The sequence below is a fragment of the Thamnophis elegans genome, chromosome 1 (genome assembly GCF_009769535.1).
Source record: "Thamnophis elegans isolate rThaEle1 chromosome 1, rThaEle1.pri, whole genome shotgun sequence".
NCBI classification, from domain to species: domain Eukaryota; kingdom Metazoa; phylum Chordata; class Lepidosauria; order Squamata; family Colubridae; genus Thamnophis; species Thamnophis elegans.
The window spans coordinates 165,606,208-165,622,510 of record NC_045541.1 but is presented as its reverse complement, the minus strand read 5'-3'; the positions used below and the strand labels follow the sequence as shown (position 1 = coordinate 165,622,510).

Genomic DNA, 16,303 nt, shown 5'->3' with positions numbered 1-16,303 from the left:
GAGGGCAGAAGCAAAGAGATGAGGGGGGGGGGTTGAGGGGGGCAGGGCGCCTCTTTCTGATTTAAAAAGCCGGAAAAAGCACCCCGTGAGTCGTCAGCCCATTTAGTTAACTCGCTCTCAGTTCAAAAGCGGAGGGAGGCCGGAGGGTTATACCACCCACCCGCAGGGCTCTGAATATTTTTTCTGTGGGTTTGGGTGGCCTTGTGTTCTGCAGGCAGAAGATCGCAGGACATTGCCAAGTTGGCCACCTCAGCCTAAATGGGCTGTTTTGACTGGCAGGAGGCCACTCTTGTTCAAGATCTACTTGGGTTTTCTGCATGCGTAGGAAGAGAAAGTAAATTGGGAAACACTGGACACATTTAAATCTGGGAAGCATATTTTGGTTTCCCTCTTCCTGCAAAATGGATGCCACGGGGGTGGGTGGGTGGGTGGGTGGGTGTCGTGCATCCACAACATGGCTGCCGCCGTAGGGATAATTAGTCACCAAAGAACCACTTACCAGAAGGAAAACAGATAAGCTTGCCTTTTGTCACCATCCCTAAAATCCCCCCAAGTTCCTGGCTATCTCAGTTTATCATTGTCAGGAAATGGTGATCCTAGACACATCCCCATTTTTATTTTCTAAACTCACATTCAGTTTATTTATTTTTTTAAGTAGCTGATACTTGAGGCTGGGTTCTTTCTGAAAGTCAACTTTTTGCTTAGATGGGCTGCCATGTGCGTGGATGCCAAAACCACCAGCAGCCACACTGGTGCATCTCTGAACTTTCAGCTGCCCTGTTTTGAATTCCTTCCGTTGACTTTAGCCCACACAAGTTAGTTTAGGTCATCTGGGAAGTGCTTGTATTAAAAGGAACTTTAAGGCAGTTGGAGAGTCAGAAGGCCTGGTAGGTGTTGTAAGAAGATCTACAAGCAGTATTAGTGATGGGATTCAGCCAGTTCGCACTGGTTCGGGCAAACTGGTTGTTAAATTACCACCCACCCACCCCCGCTATCAAAGTGGATCCTGGGCACTGTGCTGTAATGGAGAAAGGGGCAACGGAGCAGCCCACGCGAGGGAAGGAGAAGGACACTTTCCCTCTTCCTTCTCCCTGCTCCTCCTCCTTCCCTTGTGCTGAGAGCCGAGGTGGCGCAGTGGTTAAATGCAGCACTGCAGGCTACTTCAGCTGACTACAGTTCAGCAGTTCAGCTGTTCAAATCTCACTGGCTCAGGGTTGACTCAGCCTTCCATCCTTCCGAGGTGGGTAAAATGAGGACCCGGATTGTTGGGGGCGATATGCTGACTCTGTAAACCGCTTAGAGAGGGCTGAAAGCCCTATGAAGCGGTATATAAGTCTAACTGCTATTGCTATTGCTCCGCTCCATTTCCTGTTTCTCAATTGCAGCGCAGCACCCAGGATCCACTTTGATAGCAGGGGGGAGGGGTAATTTCACAACGGGTTTATCCAGGGTCAGGTTGGCCGTCGTGGGAAGCTTGTCCATGTGTGGTGGAGCTGGAGGACGGGGATGGGCCACACCTCCCACGACAGCCAACCTCATTCCGGATGAACCGGTTGTTAAATTATTCGAATCCCACCACCACTGCTGCTGCTGGTAGAGGCTGGCTGAAATACATGAGCCAACAGTAGTCCAGCATGCCATGCTTTAAGACCTGTAGAGTCAAGGTGCCAGAAAGTGATGGTGGAGCCCTTGCTTGAGTTCAGCTTGCATTTCCCATTGTCAGAATCATCGGGATAGTCAAGGCTGTAAGCTGGGAGATGGAAATCTGGCCAGAATGAACCAGGGTCAGCTTCTGAGTCGCTTCCTGGAACAAATCAGGGTTCCAACGGATGCCCTAATTAACTCGTGAGCCTCGAGCAGACCATGATTGGTTTGTGAGTTGACATTCTCGCTGTTTCTGTCCCTGCAGACTGGGCTGTGACTGGTGATTTGGAGACCTTGGATGTGCATTCCCTGGGCGAGGCTCTCAAGGGGTACCTGCAAGATCTGCCAACCCCCATGGTACCCCCTTGCGTGCAGGGTGAAATCTTACGAGTGCTCCAAGGTGAGAAGAGTGTCAGGGTTCCAAGTAGCATCCAAAAGTAAATCAGAGTCCAAGGCAAAGTATTGCTCAAAGTTCCAATTTATTAAGAGAGCCACGTTGGCACATCTGGGAAAACCCGAATTTGAAAGCTTCCCGGTTTTCCCCACCCTGTTGAAAGTTCAAGATCTTGCCCCCACACCCACAAGTCCATCACATGGTCCAATCTCCCACTGCCATGCTGGCAGTTCCACCCATCCAGTTCCGGTCAGGTGCAGAGGTGGAAAGACAAAGGATGACCTTGGCTTTCTAGAAAGAATTTTGTTATGGCTACATTGCATCTCACTCCGTACAATCCCTCCTCCCATTTCCCCACATTAGAAAATGCCTAGTAGAATAACAGAAAGTATGGCAGGCCAAAGATCCAAAAGAAAAAATGGCTGCAGGCCTGACAAAGAACTTTGATGGGAAAGGAAAGCTTTAGAGTGGAGGCTAGGCAGGAGGAGAGAAGCACGAACAGCTGCAAGCTGGGACAAAGAGCAGGAAGTACGGGCCTGGCAGAAGAAGACAGCCTCTTAAAAAAAATAAACACTGACTTAAATCCTTTTTGCTCGCCTTACACCAGGAAAGGATCTAGCACAGCTTATGTAAAATCAGTAAGAGAGAGATTTGTCCCAGCATGTAAGTTTACAGCAGAGGCCTTCAAACCTGGCCACTTTAAGACTTGTGGACTTCAACTCCCAGAATTCTCCAGCCAGAGTTGAAGTCCACAAGTCTTAAAAGTTGCCAAGTTTGAAGGCTTCTGGCTTATAGTGTAAAATACACAGCATAAAAGAGAGGGAAAGAAGCAAGGCTGAGAAGGAAAGAAGCAATCAATCCATCAATCAATCCGGGCATCAGCTCTTAAAGTTCTCTTAATAAAAACATCTGAGACACGGGAGAAAGCCACAAAGATTTGGTCGGTCAGCAGGACTGACATCATATCCCGATTCTCTGCCTTGCTTCAGCCTCTTGTTTTCTCAGTAATTTTGCCCCGTAACTTCTGGATTCTCTCCATGTTTTTTTTTCCCTCCCAGGATTTAATTTGAACGCTCGGTGGGGTTCTAGGTATGTAAGGAGTGCCAGTTTCCCTAGTCTTCCTAGAAGACATAGACATGTTTCAGTATGCCCAACCTTTGGATGCAAAGATGTGTTGGAAGAAATATCCTTCTGGGTTCAGTTCCAAGTGGGGAAAAAGACACCAGAAACATGGAGGCTGCTTGGAAAGATGGTTTAATGGTGGACAGGATCACGTGGCTTAAGGTCCTGAACAGAAAAGGGGTGTCACATGCTTCCAGATGTTGGGTGAAGAAGAAAAGAGAGCAAATGCTGAAAGTTCCTGGCTTTATGCCCTCTCTGGCCTTTGATCTTGAGCTTGTATTCTGATTGGTTGTCAGACTCCCACAGGGCCATGCAAGGGCAACTCTCTAGACTGTGCTTTGAGTCCATGTTTGGTTGAGCATCGCTTCTTCCCAGGTGCCCTGTGGGGAGATGGGTAAAGGGCTTATACTATCATGTCTTAATCCCATCGCCCTGGAGCTGAAGGGGGAGGTCTTTGTTATGTAGAATAGACTGGCACGGGTCTTTTAATGGCCCATTGACAAAAGTGGGGGCTATTAAGAGTGAGTCTCTTTCCTACCTAAAAACATGTCTCTCCATTTCTTATCCAGGGAAATATAATATTCTGCCTTCTTAATATTTCCAAGGATATTTCATTTTTCTAGCAGAGGGGTAGGTTTTAACTTCCTACAGATGCACAGATTCTCAAGCCTCTCTCTCTCTCTCTTTTCCTTTTGGGAACCAACTCCTGCTCCTCTCCAGATGTTCCCCAGCCGGAGCTTTGTCAAAAGCAGCTGCTTTCAGTGTTGGAGTCTCCAGCCATGCCTCTGCCACACCTCCTCACCTTCCAGTTCCTGCTCCGGCACTTTTCCAAGGTGGCCGAACAAGCCGAAAGCAATGGGTTGTCACCTCGGACCCTGAGTGAGATCTTTGGGGTTCTGCTCCTTCGGCTCCCTGCAGCTGCCAGGTGGGTGACCCCCAAATCCCCCTCTGCTTTAGGGCAAGGATTCTCCCTTTTATCGGAGCTCCTGAAAATACAACAGGGGGGTGGAAATAGGTCTGGAAAGTTGCTGAGCCAGAAGTAGCCAATCCTTCTTTAAAATGGAGCTGAAGCCTATTTGATTTTTGTCATTTTAATGCTCCTATAGTTATAATTGCTTTTATAATTCAATTTTTTTGCATTGCATTGCATTGCATTGCCTAAGCAGGGCGTTGGACTAGAAGACTCCACGATTCCTTCCAACTCTGTTATTCTATTCTATTATATTTCTATTTCTACTCTATTTCCATTCTATTCTATTTCTTTTCTATTTCTATTTCCATTCTATTCTATTCTATTCTATTTTTTCTACTCTATTTCTATTTCTATTCTATTCTGTTTCTATTCTATTTCATTCCATTCCACTCCATTGTAAGAGACACTTTGGATAACAAGATGAATGGCATATAAATTTAATAAAAATAAATAAAAAGGGGATGGAATGGAGAGGTCTTTTTTTACATGGGAAAAGACACACACACACACACACACACACACACACACACACACAGACACAAAACCATTACAACAGTGGAACAGGGTATCTATGGAGGTTGTGGGTTCTCCATCTCTGGAAGCTTGTACGAAGATGCTGAGCTTCCCTGTTTAGGAGCATGGTTCAGTTCAGCGATCTCCAACCTTGGCAACCTTAAGACTTGTGGATTTCAATTCCCAGAAATCCTCAGCCAGCAAAGAATTCTGGGAATTGAAGTCCACAAGTCTTAAAGTTGCCAAGGTTGGAGACCCCTGCTTTAGTTGGTTTTTGGGTGCATTGCCAAGGGTAAGATTAGGTGGTCCTTGTTGTCGCTTCCAATTCTATGGTGAGACCGGCATGTTTATCTATAGATTTGGATTCTGAAGGGTCCTTAGTGCTCTCTGAGCTTGGGTAGGTTTTTCATTATCCAATAAGCACTCATGATGTTACCTAGTTTGGGTAATGAAACGCCTGCAAGAAAACAACCAAGCTCAAAACCTCATTTCAATCCTGAGCTGTTTATATTCTCCTTTATTTAATTTAGATTCTGTGTTGTGGCCTGCCAGTGGCCAGCAGAACTGGCAGCAGATTCAGACAGTGAGGAGGTTGGGGGGGAAACATGGGCCAGTCCTGGAGTCTGGGGAAGGCTCTGATGAGGGCTCTGCATCAGAGGCAGAGATGGGGCCGTCTGACGGTTATCAGCTACCTTTGGAGTTAAACTTCAGTGAGGCAGATGAACAGCTGGAGCCTCTTCCCAGTGTGCGCATGCGCAGAGTTGCCAGACGAAGGGAACAGCTCAAGAACAGGGGTCGACTTGGGAGTAAGGCCGCAGGTGGACGATGAATGGCCCCTCCCAGAGGAAGTAAAAGAGGAGTGAAAGGGGAGTGGAGTTTGCAGGAGACAATTAGTTCCCTTAATTGGTTAGTGACTCTCTGAGATTCCTTGCCAAGTTTTGCAGATATCGGCCTGTCAGCTCTCCAAGCCAGATAAGGCCTGCGACTGTAAATCCTCCCTCAAAAGACTTTGTTGGATGTGAATGAGCAGAATCCACAGTCAATTAATAAAAGGGTGTGTTTTTTTTTCGGGACCAGGAGTTTGCTTCATGCTCTTGTGGAGCCTAGGTCAGAACATTCTGTTTGGATTTGCAGTCAGAAATTAGAAATTTGCATGGGGCGGATCAGACTTATGGCAGCTTCTGGCATGAAAAGCACTGATGATGTTACCTAGTTTGGGTAATGAAACGCCTGCAAAATAACAACCAAGCTTAGAGAGCACCAAGGACCCCTCGTGTCAACCCTGAGCTTACCAAATATCCTCTGTGAAAGAGGAAAGCTTGTATTTTCAAAAATTATTTTCTCATAGTGAGGAGCTCGGGCTCTGAATTTCTTTCATTAGCTGAGGCGCTCAGCTGCTGCCCCCGTACACGCCGATGCATAACCTTCTCCTGTTCCTCCCACAGCTCTGAGACGGCGCCTGATTTTCCAAACCTCTTCCTGGAGACTCTTCTGCAGGCAAAGGACACTGAGCCAGACCTTCCCCCTCCAGGTAGGGAAACCTTGTGTCTTTGTGTATGGTGCAGGAGAAGGGATTATGGGGAAGGGGTGCTTGGCCTGGGAGACAGGTAGATGCAAGGGTGAGCTACTGGGAGTTTGCAGGGGTTTGGGAGAACCTCTAGCTAAGGTTCTGTGCAGTTTGGAGAACCCCCAAATCCCACTCCTGGCTGAGCCAGCCCACCACATCCTGTCCCTCCCAGGAGTCCCCACATTTTGGATGCAGGTAAGTGCAGGGCACATGCGGAAGCTCGGGGAGGGCAAAAAACGGGCCTATCAGAACTTCGGGGCTCCGGAGCCTAGGGAGGCTGTTTTTGCTCTCCCGGAGGGTCGAGGAAAGCCTCCAGAGCCAGGGGAGGGCAAAAAGCTCACCCCACCCCTCCGCCCTTGTGCAGGAGGCCGACTAGGCCACACCCACCATGGCCACGCCCACCCAGCAACCAGGCAGAGAACACCATGATTTAAAAAAATTATAATAATTTTTTATTTTTGAATAAACACAAACAGACAAAACACAACAAACACCACAAAAAATATCTTCCATTACAAATTGTAAAGAGTGTGTCAATTGGCTACAAAGAGCTTTCGTGCATCCCTTCCACAGTCATCACCTACAATTCATATCAAGTTATATGTTAACTTGATGAAATTTTTGAAGGTCAACCCTGGGTAGATGTAGTTGGAACACGGCAGCAGCCTTGACCAGCGATTCCTCCAGATGTACTGAACAGCTTCCTTGGTTAGGAAGTTGGAGATCAACACACCTAACCAAGGTGTGGTGTATGTGTATGTGCTGAATGCCAAGGTCCCTAGTTTGTTCAACCCCTCCAGGGTGGGTTGACTCTTGTGCATGTAATTGAGAGGAATGGGAGGAGTGGTGCAGTGGCCTAAAGGTGGAGCTCTTGCCTCACAATCAGGAGGCTGTGAGTTTGATCCTAGGTAAAGGCAGATATTTCTCTCTTGGGCACAATTGAGAATGTATATGCTGAACAAAACTCCGCACTGGTGACAGGAAGAGCATCGGGCCATTAAACACTCTGCTAGCTCCATTCAGTTGCCAAGACTCAGCTCCGCAAGGGATGATGGGGTGGTTAAAAGAAGATGATGAATGGGAGGACTTCCTTATTATGAAATACTATTGGGTCTCCATGCTCCTTTTCAAATAGCATAGTGGTCTTCCAGGATAGAGTTGATAGGGTTCCTTTCAGCCGCCCTGGTCTTCTCTCTTTCAGCTTTGCCTCCGAAGCCACCCAAAGCCAAACCTGCAGCGGTTTCTCTAACCAACGGGAACGGCACAACCCTGCAGGATGCAGAGTGGTACTGGGGAGACATCTCCAGGTAAAAGAGTGGGGGAGGGACACCCAAGTGAGCTAGACTGCAGTCATGGGGGGAGGGGGTATGTGGGAGGGACAATTGGGTCAGAATGGGACTTTCTGGAAGTGGGATGGAAAAGTGTGTTGAGACTTTCCTTGCTCTCTCCACAAACCTTTCAGTGGTTAATTCAACTGTAAATGGGTTTGCCAGTCTTTCTTCTGTCGAAAATGGTGCCTCCAGGTAATTTTCAGGAAACTGTTTGAAAGAAGAGATTTAGAACACGAAACATAGAACAATAGAGTTGGAAGGGACTTTGGGGGCCTTCTAATCCCACCCCCTGCTCAAGCAGGAGATGCTATACCAGGGGTCGGCAACCTTAAACACTCAAAGAGCCATTTGGACCCATTTCCCACAGGAAAGAAAACACCAGGAGCCACAAAACCCTTCCGGTGCCTGACTATTTCCTGAACGGTTACAAAAACTAGCATATGTAGTTGAATTAAACATTCTGTTTTCTTCTGAAACTTTTAATTTTCTTGGATTTATCCATGGTTGGCCTATCAGGGGGTCAAAAACCTCAATAAATCGCATGCCGGGCGAGTATTGCACATTGGCAGTTGCGGCGCATATTTTGAATGACAGGGAGCCACAGCAGAGGGATGAAAGAGCCACATGCAGCTCCAGCCCCCCGTGGGTTGCTAACCCCTGCACTATGCCATTTCAGACAAATGGTTGTCTGAATCATTTGGACCCTGGCAGAGATTGATGCCTCCTTGTGGGTTTGGAGAGTCAGGTGCCCCTTGGCAGCGAAAGGAGCCTGGTATTCTCTGTCCCATTTGCCATTTCCTGTGGAAGAATTGGATGGAGAGGATCTCACTGTTGGAAAGCCAGGACCGGTACTAGCGTTCGAAGAACAATATTGCACAATCTGGGCCAAGTTCTCAGTGTGCTACAAATTGCCCCAGTCCCTCTCTTTCTCCACCCAACTGTGGGATTGTTGTGAGGATAAAATAAAATCAGAGGGGATTAGCTCTTAGGAGACTCTTAGGGAGATGAGTGTCAAACGGCAACTAAACGGTGATTCCAGGTGGACTGGAGGTGCGTATGTGCAGTGCAAACACACACAAACACACACATTCTTTTGAGGCTTGTTCTGTGAACTCCTCCTGAGACATGATGCCACCATTGTGGATAAAGAACTTGTTCTTCCCTTTCTCCCAAGACCTACCTACAATTCTTGTTGCCTTCAAAAGACGGCCAACGTTATTTTCCATTTCTCTTGGCCCGTGGATAGCCCAGAGCACCTATTCCCTTCCCTTCTCACATGGAGTGTATCAGGGAACTAAATAGAGCAGACTGACAGGGTAAAAATAATACAAGAGGACTGGTGTTCTTTCTTATTTTTTTTCCCTTTTCCTTTCGTTTTCCTTTCTTCTCCTCTCCTCTGATCCCCTTCCCTCCTTTCCTTTCTTCTCTCCTGCCTTCCCTTCCTCCCCTCCTTTCCTTCCTTTTCCTCTCCTCTCCTCCGCTCCCCTCCTTTCCTTTCTTCTTCTCTCCTCCCTTCCCTTCCTCCCCTCCTTCCTTTCCTTTCCCTTTCCTCTCCTCTGCTCCTTTCCTTTCCTCCCCTCCCCTCCTCTCCTCTCCTCATCTTTCCTTGTCTTTCTTTCAGTTGGGCTGCTTTTAAATTGTATAAACCAACAGACTTTACAAATAGTTATGGCCACCCGTGTTAAGCTAATTACTCTGGACGAGAGATTTAACTTTCTAGAGGAGGCCTGGCACTTACAGGGGCTCCTCCAAACAGCATTGCCAACATGTTCCAAATGCATTTGTGTGTATGGAGATCGTAAGTCTTGATCCAAATCTTCCTGCCTCTTTTTCAGGGAGGAAGTGAATGAAAAACTCCGAGACACTCCTGATGGTACCTTCCTGGTGAGGGATGCTTCCAGCAAGATCCAGGGTGAATATACATTGACCCTCCGGTACGTCCCAATTTCACTTTGTTGGGGGGCTTGTAGGATGGAATATGCGGTTGGAAGAGCGGGGGGGGGGGAATGACAACAGACACACAGAGCTTTCCCAGAGAAAGGCCTGAGTTAAGACATTGCATAGTTCCAAACTAGAAAGGGGAACAGAAGAGGCTTAGGGTAACCATACCCTAGAATCGGGATGGCAAACGTATGGCAGACGTGCCAGAGATGGCACACAGAGCCAGAGGTGGGTTGCTGCCGGTTGGACCCAGATTGGCGAAGCCGGTAGTAGTGATGGCGGGAGGCTCCGCCCATCCACCCGGACACATGCGCAGAAGCATTGCACGCACGCGAGAGCGCGCCCAAACCAGTAGTAAAAAAATTGGCAACCCACTCTGCACAGAGCCCTCTCTGTGGGTACCCGCACTGGCCACCTGGTCTTTGAGTTTCCGGTGCGTGGCAGCCAGCACAGGTCTTCGTGTGCACCGGAGAACCAGAAACCTGAAGACCAACTGGAAAGCCAAAGACCAGATGGCTGGTCATACGCACGTGCGTTTCAGTTTGGGCACTGAGTGCGGAAAAGGCTCGCCATCACTGCCCTAGAATCTCTCAGGATGTATCTAGTAGGTTGGAATACTATAACTTTCATTTGGCAAGATTCTGTCCACTAGGTGTGAGCAATAGAGGATTGAACTTGACTGCATCTCACTGTCTCTTCTCTGGGTTTGGGCTTTAGAGAGGGTGAGGGGCCCAGGCATGCAGTGGGGAAAGAGACAAGGGGGAGAAGTGGTGTGTTGCTTCCAAGCCTGGATGGGCTGAATGTCGGGTCGTCCATCTCTCTTGACAGGAAAGGGGGAAACAACAAACTGATCAAGATTTTCCACCGGGAAGGCAAATATGGCTTCTCAGAGCCACTGACCTTTGGCTCTGTGGTGGAACTCATCAACCACTACCGGCACGAGTCCCTGGCCCAGTACAACGCCAAGCTGGACACTCGGTTACTGTACCCCATCTCCAAGTACCAGCAGGTGAGAGGTGGTTGTTACTCACTGTGCACCAACAGAATGGAAACAGGATGCCAAATCACCTGAGCACTTCCTGAGTGGAAGGAAGTCGTCTGATCGGAAGTGGGTAGAGTTGTTGGTTATGGTTGCTAAGTGAAATGTCTTCCTCAAGAAGCAGCCTGATGCTGGATATTAAGAACTCAAGTGGAAGATATCTACCATATTTTTCGAAGTATAAGACGCACCGGAGTATAAGACGCACCAAGATTTTGAAGAGGCAATTTTTTTTTTTTAAAGGTTTTTGCACTCTACAGACCTCCCAAAAATGGCCTGTTTTTTGTGAAAATGGGCCTGTTTTTTGTCCAAAAAAAGGGCATGCATAGCCTTTAGGGGGCTTATAGAGTGCTCCTGGGAGAGGGGTGACAAGCAAAAAACGCCCTGTTTTTTGCGAAGATGGGGCCGTTTTTGTCAAAAAAAAAAAAAAAGGCATGCATAGCCTTTAGGAGACTTATAGAGTGCTCGGAGGGGGGGGAGAACGCCCTGTTTTTTGCAAAGACAGGCCCATTTTTGTCAAAACAAGGGGGGGGCATGCATAGCCTTTAGGAGGTTTCCAGAGTGCTCCCGGGAGCTCCCCCCCCAAAAAATGAGCAAAAAGTGGCCTGTTTTACGCTCATTTCTGCCCTCCTCAGGGTGCAGGAGCACTCTGGAAGCCTCCTAAAGGCTAGGCACGGCCATTTTGGTGAAGGGGGTGGGGTTTGGGGAGGCCAAAAATGCTGTATAAGACACACCCAGATTTTCATCCTCTTTTTTGAGGGAAAAAGGTGCATTTATACTCTGAAAAATACAATATCTCCATCTTTGGTTTGATGCGCAACTCATTAAAGCACACAGCTGGCCTATGGCCCAAATGGGACCTTGGGCTGGATTTATGATCCAAAGATTAGGCAAATCCATAGGGGAATTTAGTTCCATGTATCAACAAGGCCCCAAAGGTGCTTTTTCAAGAGGCAGCAGGACGTTCTGTTTTTTCTTTGAAGACGTTTCGCTTCTCATCCAAGAAGCTTCTTCATAAGCTCATGGCATAACAGGAGAACAAACCCACCCGGACTAGATTCAGCATTTAAATCTGCTTTTAAAAAATAAAAGCCACTCTTTTGTAGAGAGCACAGTCCACATTTTGGGCAGAGAAGACCGCTGGTTTGAAAGCGGGATCAAAGAGGCCACCTGTGTCAAAATTGAACATCCCTCTCTCAACAGAGGGGGGGGGGGAATAGGACATCATCTGCCTCCAGTTTACAACACAGTCCTTGCAGCAGCTCCAAGAAGGCTCCACACCCGTTTGCACTATTCAGGTGACCTTGACAATACTGGATAAACCTCCAGGTGGCCTTAACAGCTCTTTAAAAGCATGCAAATGACCAGCTGTCTGCAAGGAGTATAAATCCTTCCATTCCCCACCATCCAAGCTGAAGAAGCTTCTTGGATGAGAAGAGAAACTTCTTCCAAGAAAAACCAGAAAGTCCAGTTGCCTCTTGAAAAAAGCAGCTTTGGGGACAACCATGAGCTGGATGACTTGAGAATCTCCATAGATCAGTAGTGGGTTCCGGATCCCATCGCAGCTGGAACGGACGTCCTCGTCAGGAACGTGAGCTGCGCAGTATGCGCACGGCACCACCCTGCGACACCCAGCTGCTCGGTGGAGGTCACGCAGGCGTCGCACGCTATGATTGTGTGCGCAATTGGCCCGTTTGCATCAAAAAGGGATGTGGGCGGGCGGGTGGGCCAAACGAGCCACCGTTCCGGTAGGGTGGCCGCTGCTCCTGGCTACCACCGGCCGTACCGCCCGGAACCCACCACTGCCATAGATACTCCTACCAGTATCAACAAGTTGAGATGGCTTAGCAAAGCCTCCATATCTAGCAGCAGTCTATCTTGTAAACTAATTGTGCAGAAGAAGCAACATGAAGGGAAAAGAATAGTTTCCTAGATTTATGTGCTGCCCTATGCAGTTTCTTTACTGCCCTGGCTGCCTTCTCTTTGGAAAGAGAATGCTGAGCTAGTCACCTCAGCCTCTAGAGCTGCTAAATTTTAAAAAAAAATGGATTTAGATTAATATATCAGAAAGTGACATTCGGCAGCAATTAACCACAGCAGTCTTAAATGCTCGCTGTCCCGGCAACCTGGAGATATAATGTGCAACTATTTCCATTATTCCTACATTTGGAAGGCAGCAGACTTGAAAAGGCTGTCTTGGGTGACCAGGCATTAATCTTCAATTAATCAATGGAAGAATTGGTCTGCTGGCCTCACTAATTTACCGAAAAGAACATGGGGAGGGAGGAATATGCAAGCAATTCACTGTTGGAACAAAGAAGGGAAAAGTGGCTTTCTCCGAACTGAAGAGGAGCCAAGATTCTTAAAACCCAGGAAGGTTAAATTACAGAAAGTTGCCAACTCTGCTTTTCCCAGAGCAGTTAAGCTAACTGTCTTAAGGAGGCTTTCCTTCGTTCAAGAGAAACTTGGCAAAGTATTTTGGAGTGTCTTGCTTTGGGGGAGCAATGGGGGAGGATGCTCCATAGGAACATCTCTCATATCATTTCCAGGGATGATAACCAAGGGTGGAATTCACTTACTGTATTTTTTGAAGTATAAGAAGCACCTTCCCCCCCACCTTAAAAGTGCGTGGAAAGTTGATGCGTCTTGTACACCAAATACAGCCATTTTTGGCTTCCTGAAGCCCTTCCCCCGCATCCCATTTTTGTGAAAAGGGGGTCGTTTTTTGCAAAAACAGGCGTTTTTGCCTTCCCGCTGCCCCCAAAAGCACTCTGCAGGCTTCAGCAGGGCTGTGGGAAGGCAAAAACGCCCCAATTTTTACGAAAAACGGCCCATTTTCCGCCTGTGTTTTTTTTTTCCCTCTTACTTACCTCTTCGAAATCTTGGTGCGTCTTAAAAACTGGTGCGTCTTATAGTCCGAAAAATATGGTACTTCCCTATTGGTTCGCAGATGTATGTGCACACACCTCATCTGCGCATGTGCACCTCCTTCTGCATATGCGCAGTGCTCAAACATTGCATCAGGAGCCTCCCACAGTCGCCGCTACCTTTTCGCCCGAACCAGAGAGTACTGGCTGAATACCACCTCTGATGCTAACGGCCATTCTCTTAATCCTTTGCTCTGTTTTGGCAGGACCAGGTGGTGAAGGAGGACAGCGTGGAGGCAGTTGGGGAGCAGCTGAAAGTCTATCACCAACAGTACCAGGACAAGAGCCGCGAGTACGACCTCCTGTACGAGGAATACACACGCACCTCGCAGGTACTTATGGCCTGCCCAAAGCGCGTGCGCATGCGTGCCTGAACCTCCAACACAATGCGCAGATGGGCTTCCGCATGCGCCCCGCTCGTGCACACATGGGTTCCGTGCATGCGCTCTGCACTTGCACGACAAAGACCCAAAGACCAGCTGACCGGTGGGAGGTGCGCATGCACAGCTGAGCTGAGCTGGAGCGACGGCTCACATGCTCTCAGAGAAGGCCATAGGTTCAAACACAATACGCAAGCGGGCCCCAGCAAGTACCCCGCTCATGCATGCACAGAACACACACATGGGCCCCGTGCATGCGCCCCGCGGTTGCATGGCAGAGAACCAAAGACCAGCTGGCCGTCGGGAGGGACGCATGTGCAGTAGAGCTGAGCTCACGGGCCCACAGAGAGTGCGCTGCGTGACACCTGGCACGCATGCCGTAGTTTCGCCATCATGGTACTACGGAGTTCTTACAACCCCAATTCACACTTACAACAGTGCCCCGCCGCCACCTGCAGTCATGGTGACCAAAGTTCAGGCACTCAGCAGCCAGGCATCATTTGTGATCATCTGCAACAACCCCCAGTCCCACGAATACGTTTTACAACAGTTTTGCTGAGAACGTGCACTTACTTCTGGTAGGGGCAAAATTGTACCCATAGTAGCCCATGGGTTGGCTTAACAACTGCAGCATAACAATTGCCACTGCCACAGTTTACTTTTTTTTTGCTATGTCAATCCTCTTTATTAGTTTACAATATAAAATACAAAAGCAAATAATAGGGGAAAAGGGAAGAGAAAAAAAAGTGTAGAGAAGAAGGGGGGGGGAAGAAAAGGCATTGATTTCCGACTCGCTTTGGTGCAGTAGAAAAAGAAGTAACATCTAACCTCAACTTGTACTTTTACATAGAAGGTGTTGTGGCCCACCAGCAGCCAGCCGAGCTGGCAGCAGATTCGGACAGTGGGGAGGTTGGGGAGGAACTTAGGCCAGTCCTGGAGTCGGGGGAAGGCTCTGATGAGGGCTCTGTGTCGGAGGCAGAGAGGGGGCCAGATCCATATGCCAGTTATCAGCTGCCTTCAGAGTCAGACATCAGTGAGGCAGATGAACAGCTGGAGCCTGTTCATCTGGATGTGCGGACGAAGGGAACAGCTAAAGAACAGGGGTCGACTTGGGAGTAAGGTCACAGGTGGACGGTGAATGGCCCCTCCCAGAGGAAATAAAAGAGGAGAGGAAGGGGAATGGAGTTTGCAGGAGACAATTAGTTCGCTTCATTGTTTCGTGACTCTCCGAGACTCCTGGCCAAGTTCTGCAGAGATTGGCCTGGCAGCTCTCCAAGCCAGATGAGGTCTGTGACTGTAAATCCTCCCTCAAAAGACTTTGTTGGATGTGAATGAGCAGAATTCACAGTCAATTTTTTTGTCGGGACACGGAGTTTGCTTCATGCTCTTGGAAAGCCTTGGTCAGAACAGTAGTATCAACTAGCCATTTCTATAACAACAGGTCAGTAAAACCCCAAATCAAAGTTTCATTTTTTTCCCCACCTCAAGCACAAAGTCCAGAAGTGGTTTCCAAATAGAAACAAAAGTATTTGTGTTTTTTTCTTTTTCTTTTATCAAAGCAGTCAATTTAGCCATCGTGATTTACAACTTGATGAGTTGGCTCTGTTACGGTCATTCAGGATTTACCAGTACCTGCTACCTATTCATGGTGGGTTTCCGTAGTACTTCCTCTTGACTTCATCGTCCTCTTTCTCCCTCCTGTTCAGGAATTGCAAATGAAACGGACGGCCATCGAGGCCTTCAACGAAACCATCAAGATCTTTGAAGAGCAGTGCCAGACGCAGGAGAAATGCAGCCGGGATTACGTGGAGCGTTTCCGGAGGGAAGGGAATGAGAAGGAGGTGCAGCGGTGAGACCCTTTCAGAATAAAACTGCATCTTTCCCCCCCTCCCCTACATGGGCTGAATTTCACAGAACAGAACAGAGAAGAAGGCGGAGCCCAGGAAAAAACAACAAATTTCCAGTTAATGGAAATGAATGAAGTACAGCTAATAGGGTTGATCCCTGTGTGTTTAATTTTCCCCAGCTGTCAAGTTAAAAGCTAGAATTTGCAGGCAAATTCTTGGTGCTGCTCTGTGGCCTTTCCAACTGCTTTTATCGTGGGCCACCATTATTGATTTGAAAAACCTCAACAGGACTATTTGGATGGGAAAGCACCAGGAAACAGCATTATAGGTTAGACTGGAATTATTATTTTTTTAACGCTGAGACAAACCACTTCTGTAGTGTTGTCAAGAAGGCAATGTGGTTGTCTCTAAACTTGGGGGGAGAATTTCTCGTTTTTACTGTGTGCTCATCTTGCCGAACCTCAAACCAAAAAAAAGACATGTAATTCTTCCAAGCTGTGCTCGTTATTGTTTCACACCTATAGGCAAAAACTTGCCAGACTGAAGGCCCTACTATCTGCTTCTACAATACTGTATATTCTGTGAACCATTAAGCAGGGGCCATTCTCACCCTCTTTCTCTCACA

At 48.0% G+C, this 16,303-nt stretch overlaps 1 protein-coding gene across 1 annotated transcript in view; it reads left to right on the top strand.

Annotated features, from left to right (window-relative positions):
- PIK3R2 (phosphoinositide-3-kinase regulatory subunit 2) overlaps positions 1-16,303 on the top strand; it is a 49,621-nt gene that overhangs the window by 23,307 nt on the left and 10,011 nt on the right. The window contains exons 5-12 of the mRNA XM_032238197.1: positions 1,910-2,044; positions 3,881-4,085; positions 6,092-6,177; positions 7,415-7,520; positions 9,380-9,478; positions 10,314-10,494; positions 13,658-13,783; positions 15,538-15,680. Coding sequence (XP_032094088.1) covers positions 1,910-2,044; positions 3,881-4,085; positions 6,092-6,177; positions 7,415-7,520; positions 9,380-9,478; positions 10,314-10,494; positions 13,658-13,783; positions 15,538-15,680 — 1,081 coding nt within the window. The remainder of the gene's footprint in view (positions 1-1,909; positions 2,045-3,880; positions 4,086-6,091; positions 6,178-7,414; positions 7,521-9,379; positions 9,479-10,313; positions 10,495-13,657; positions 13,784-15,537; positions 15,681-16,303) is intronic.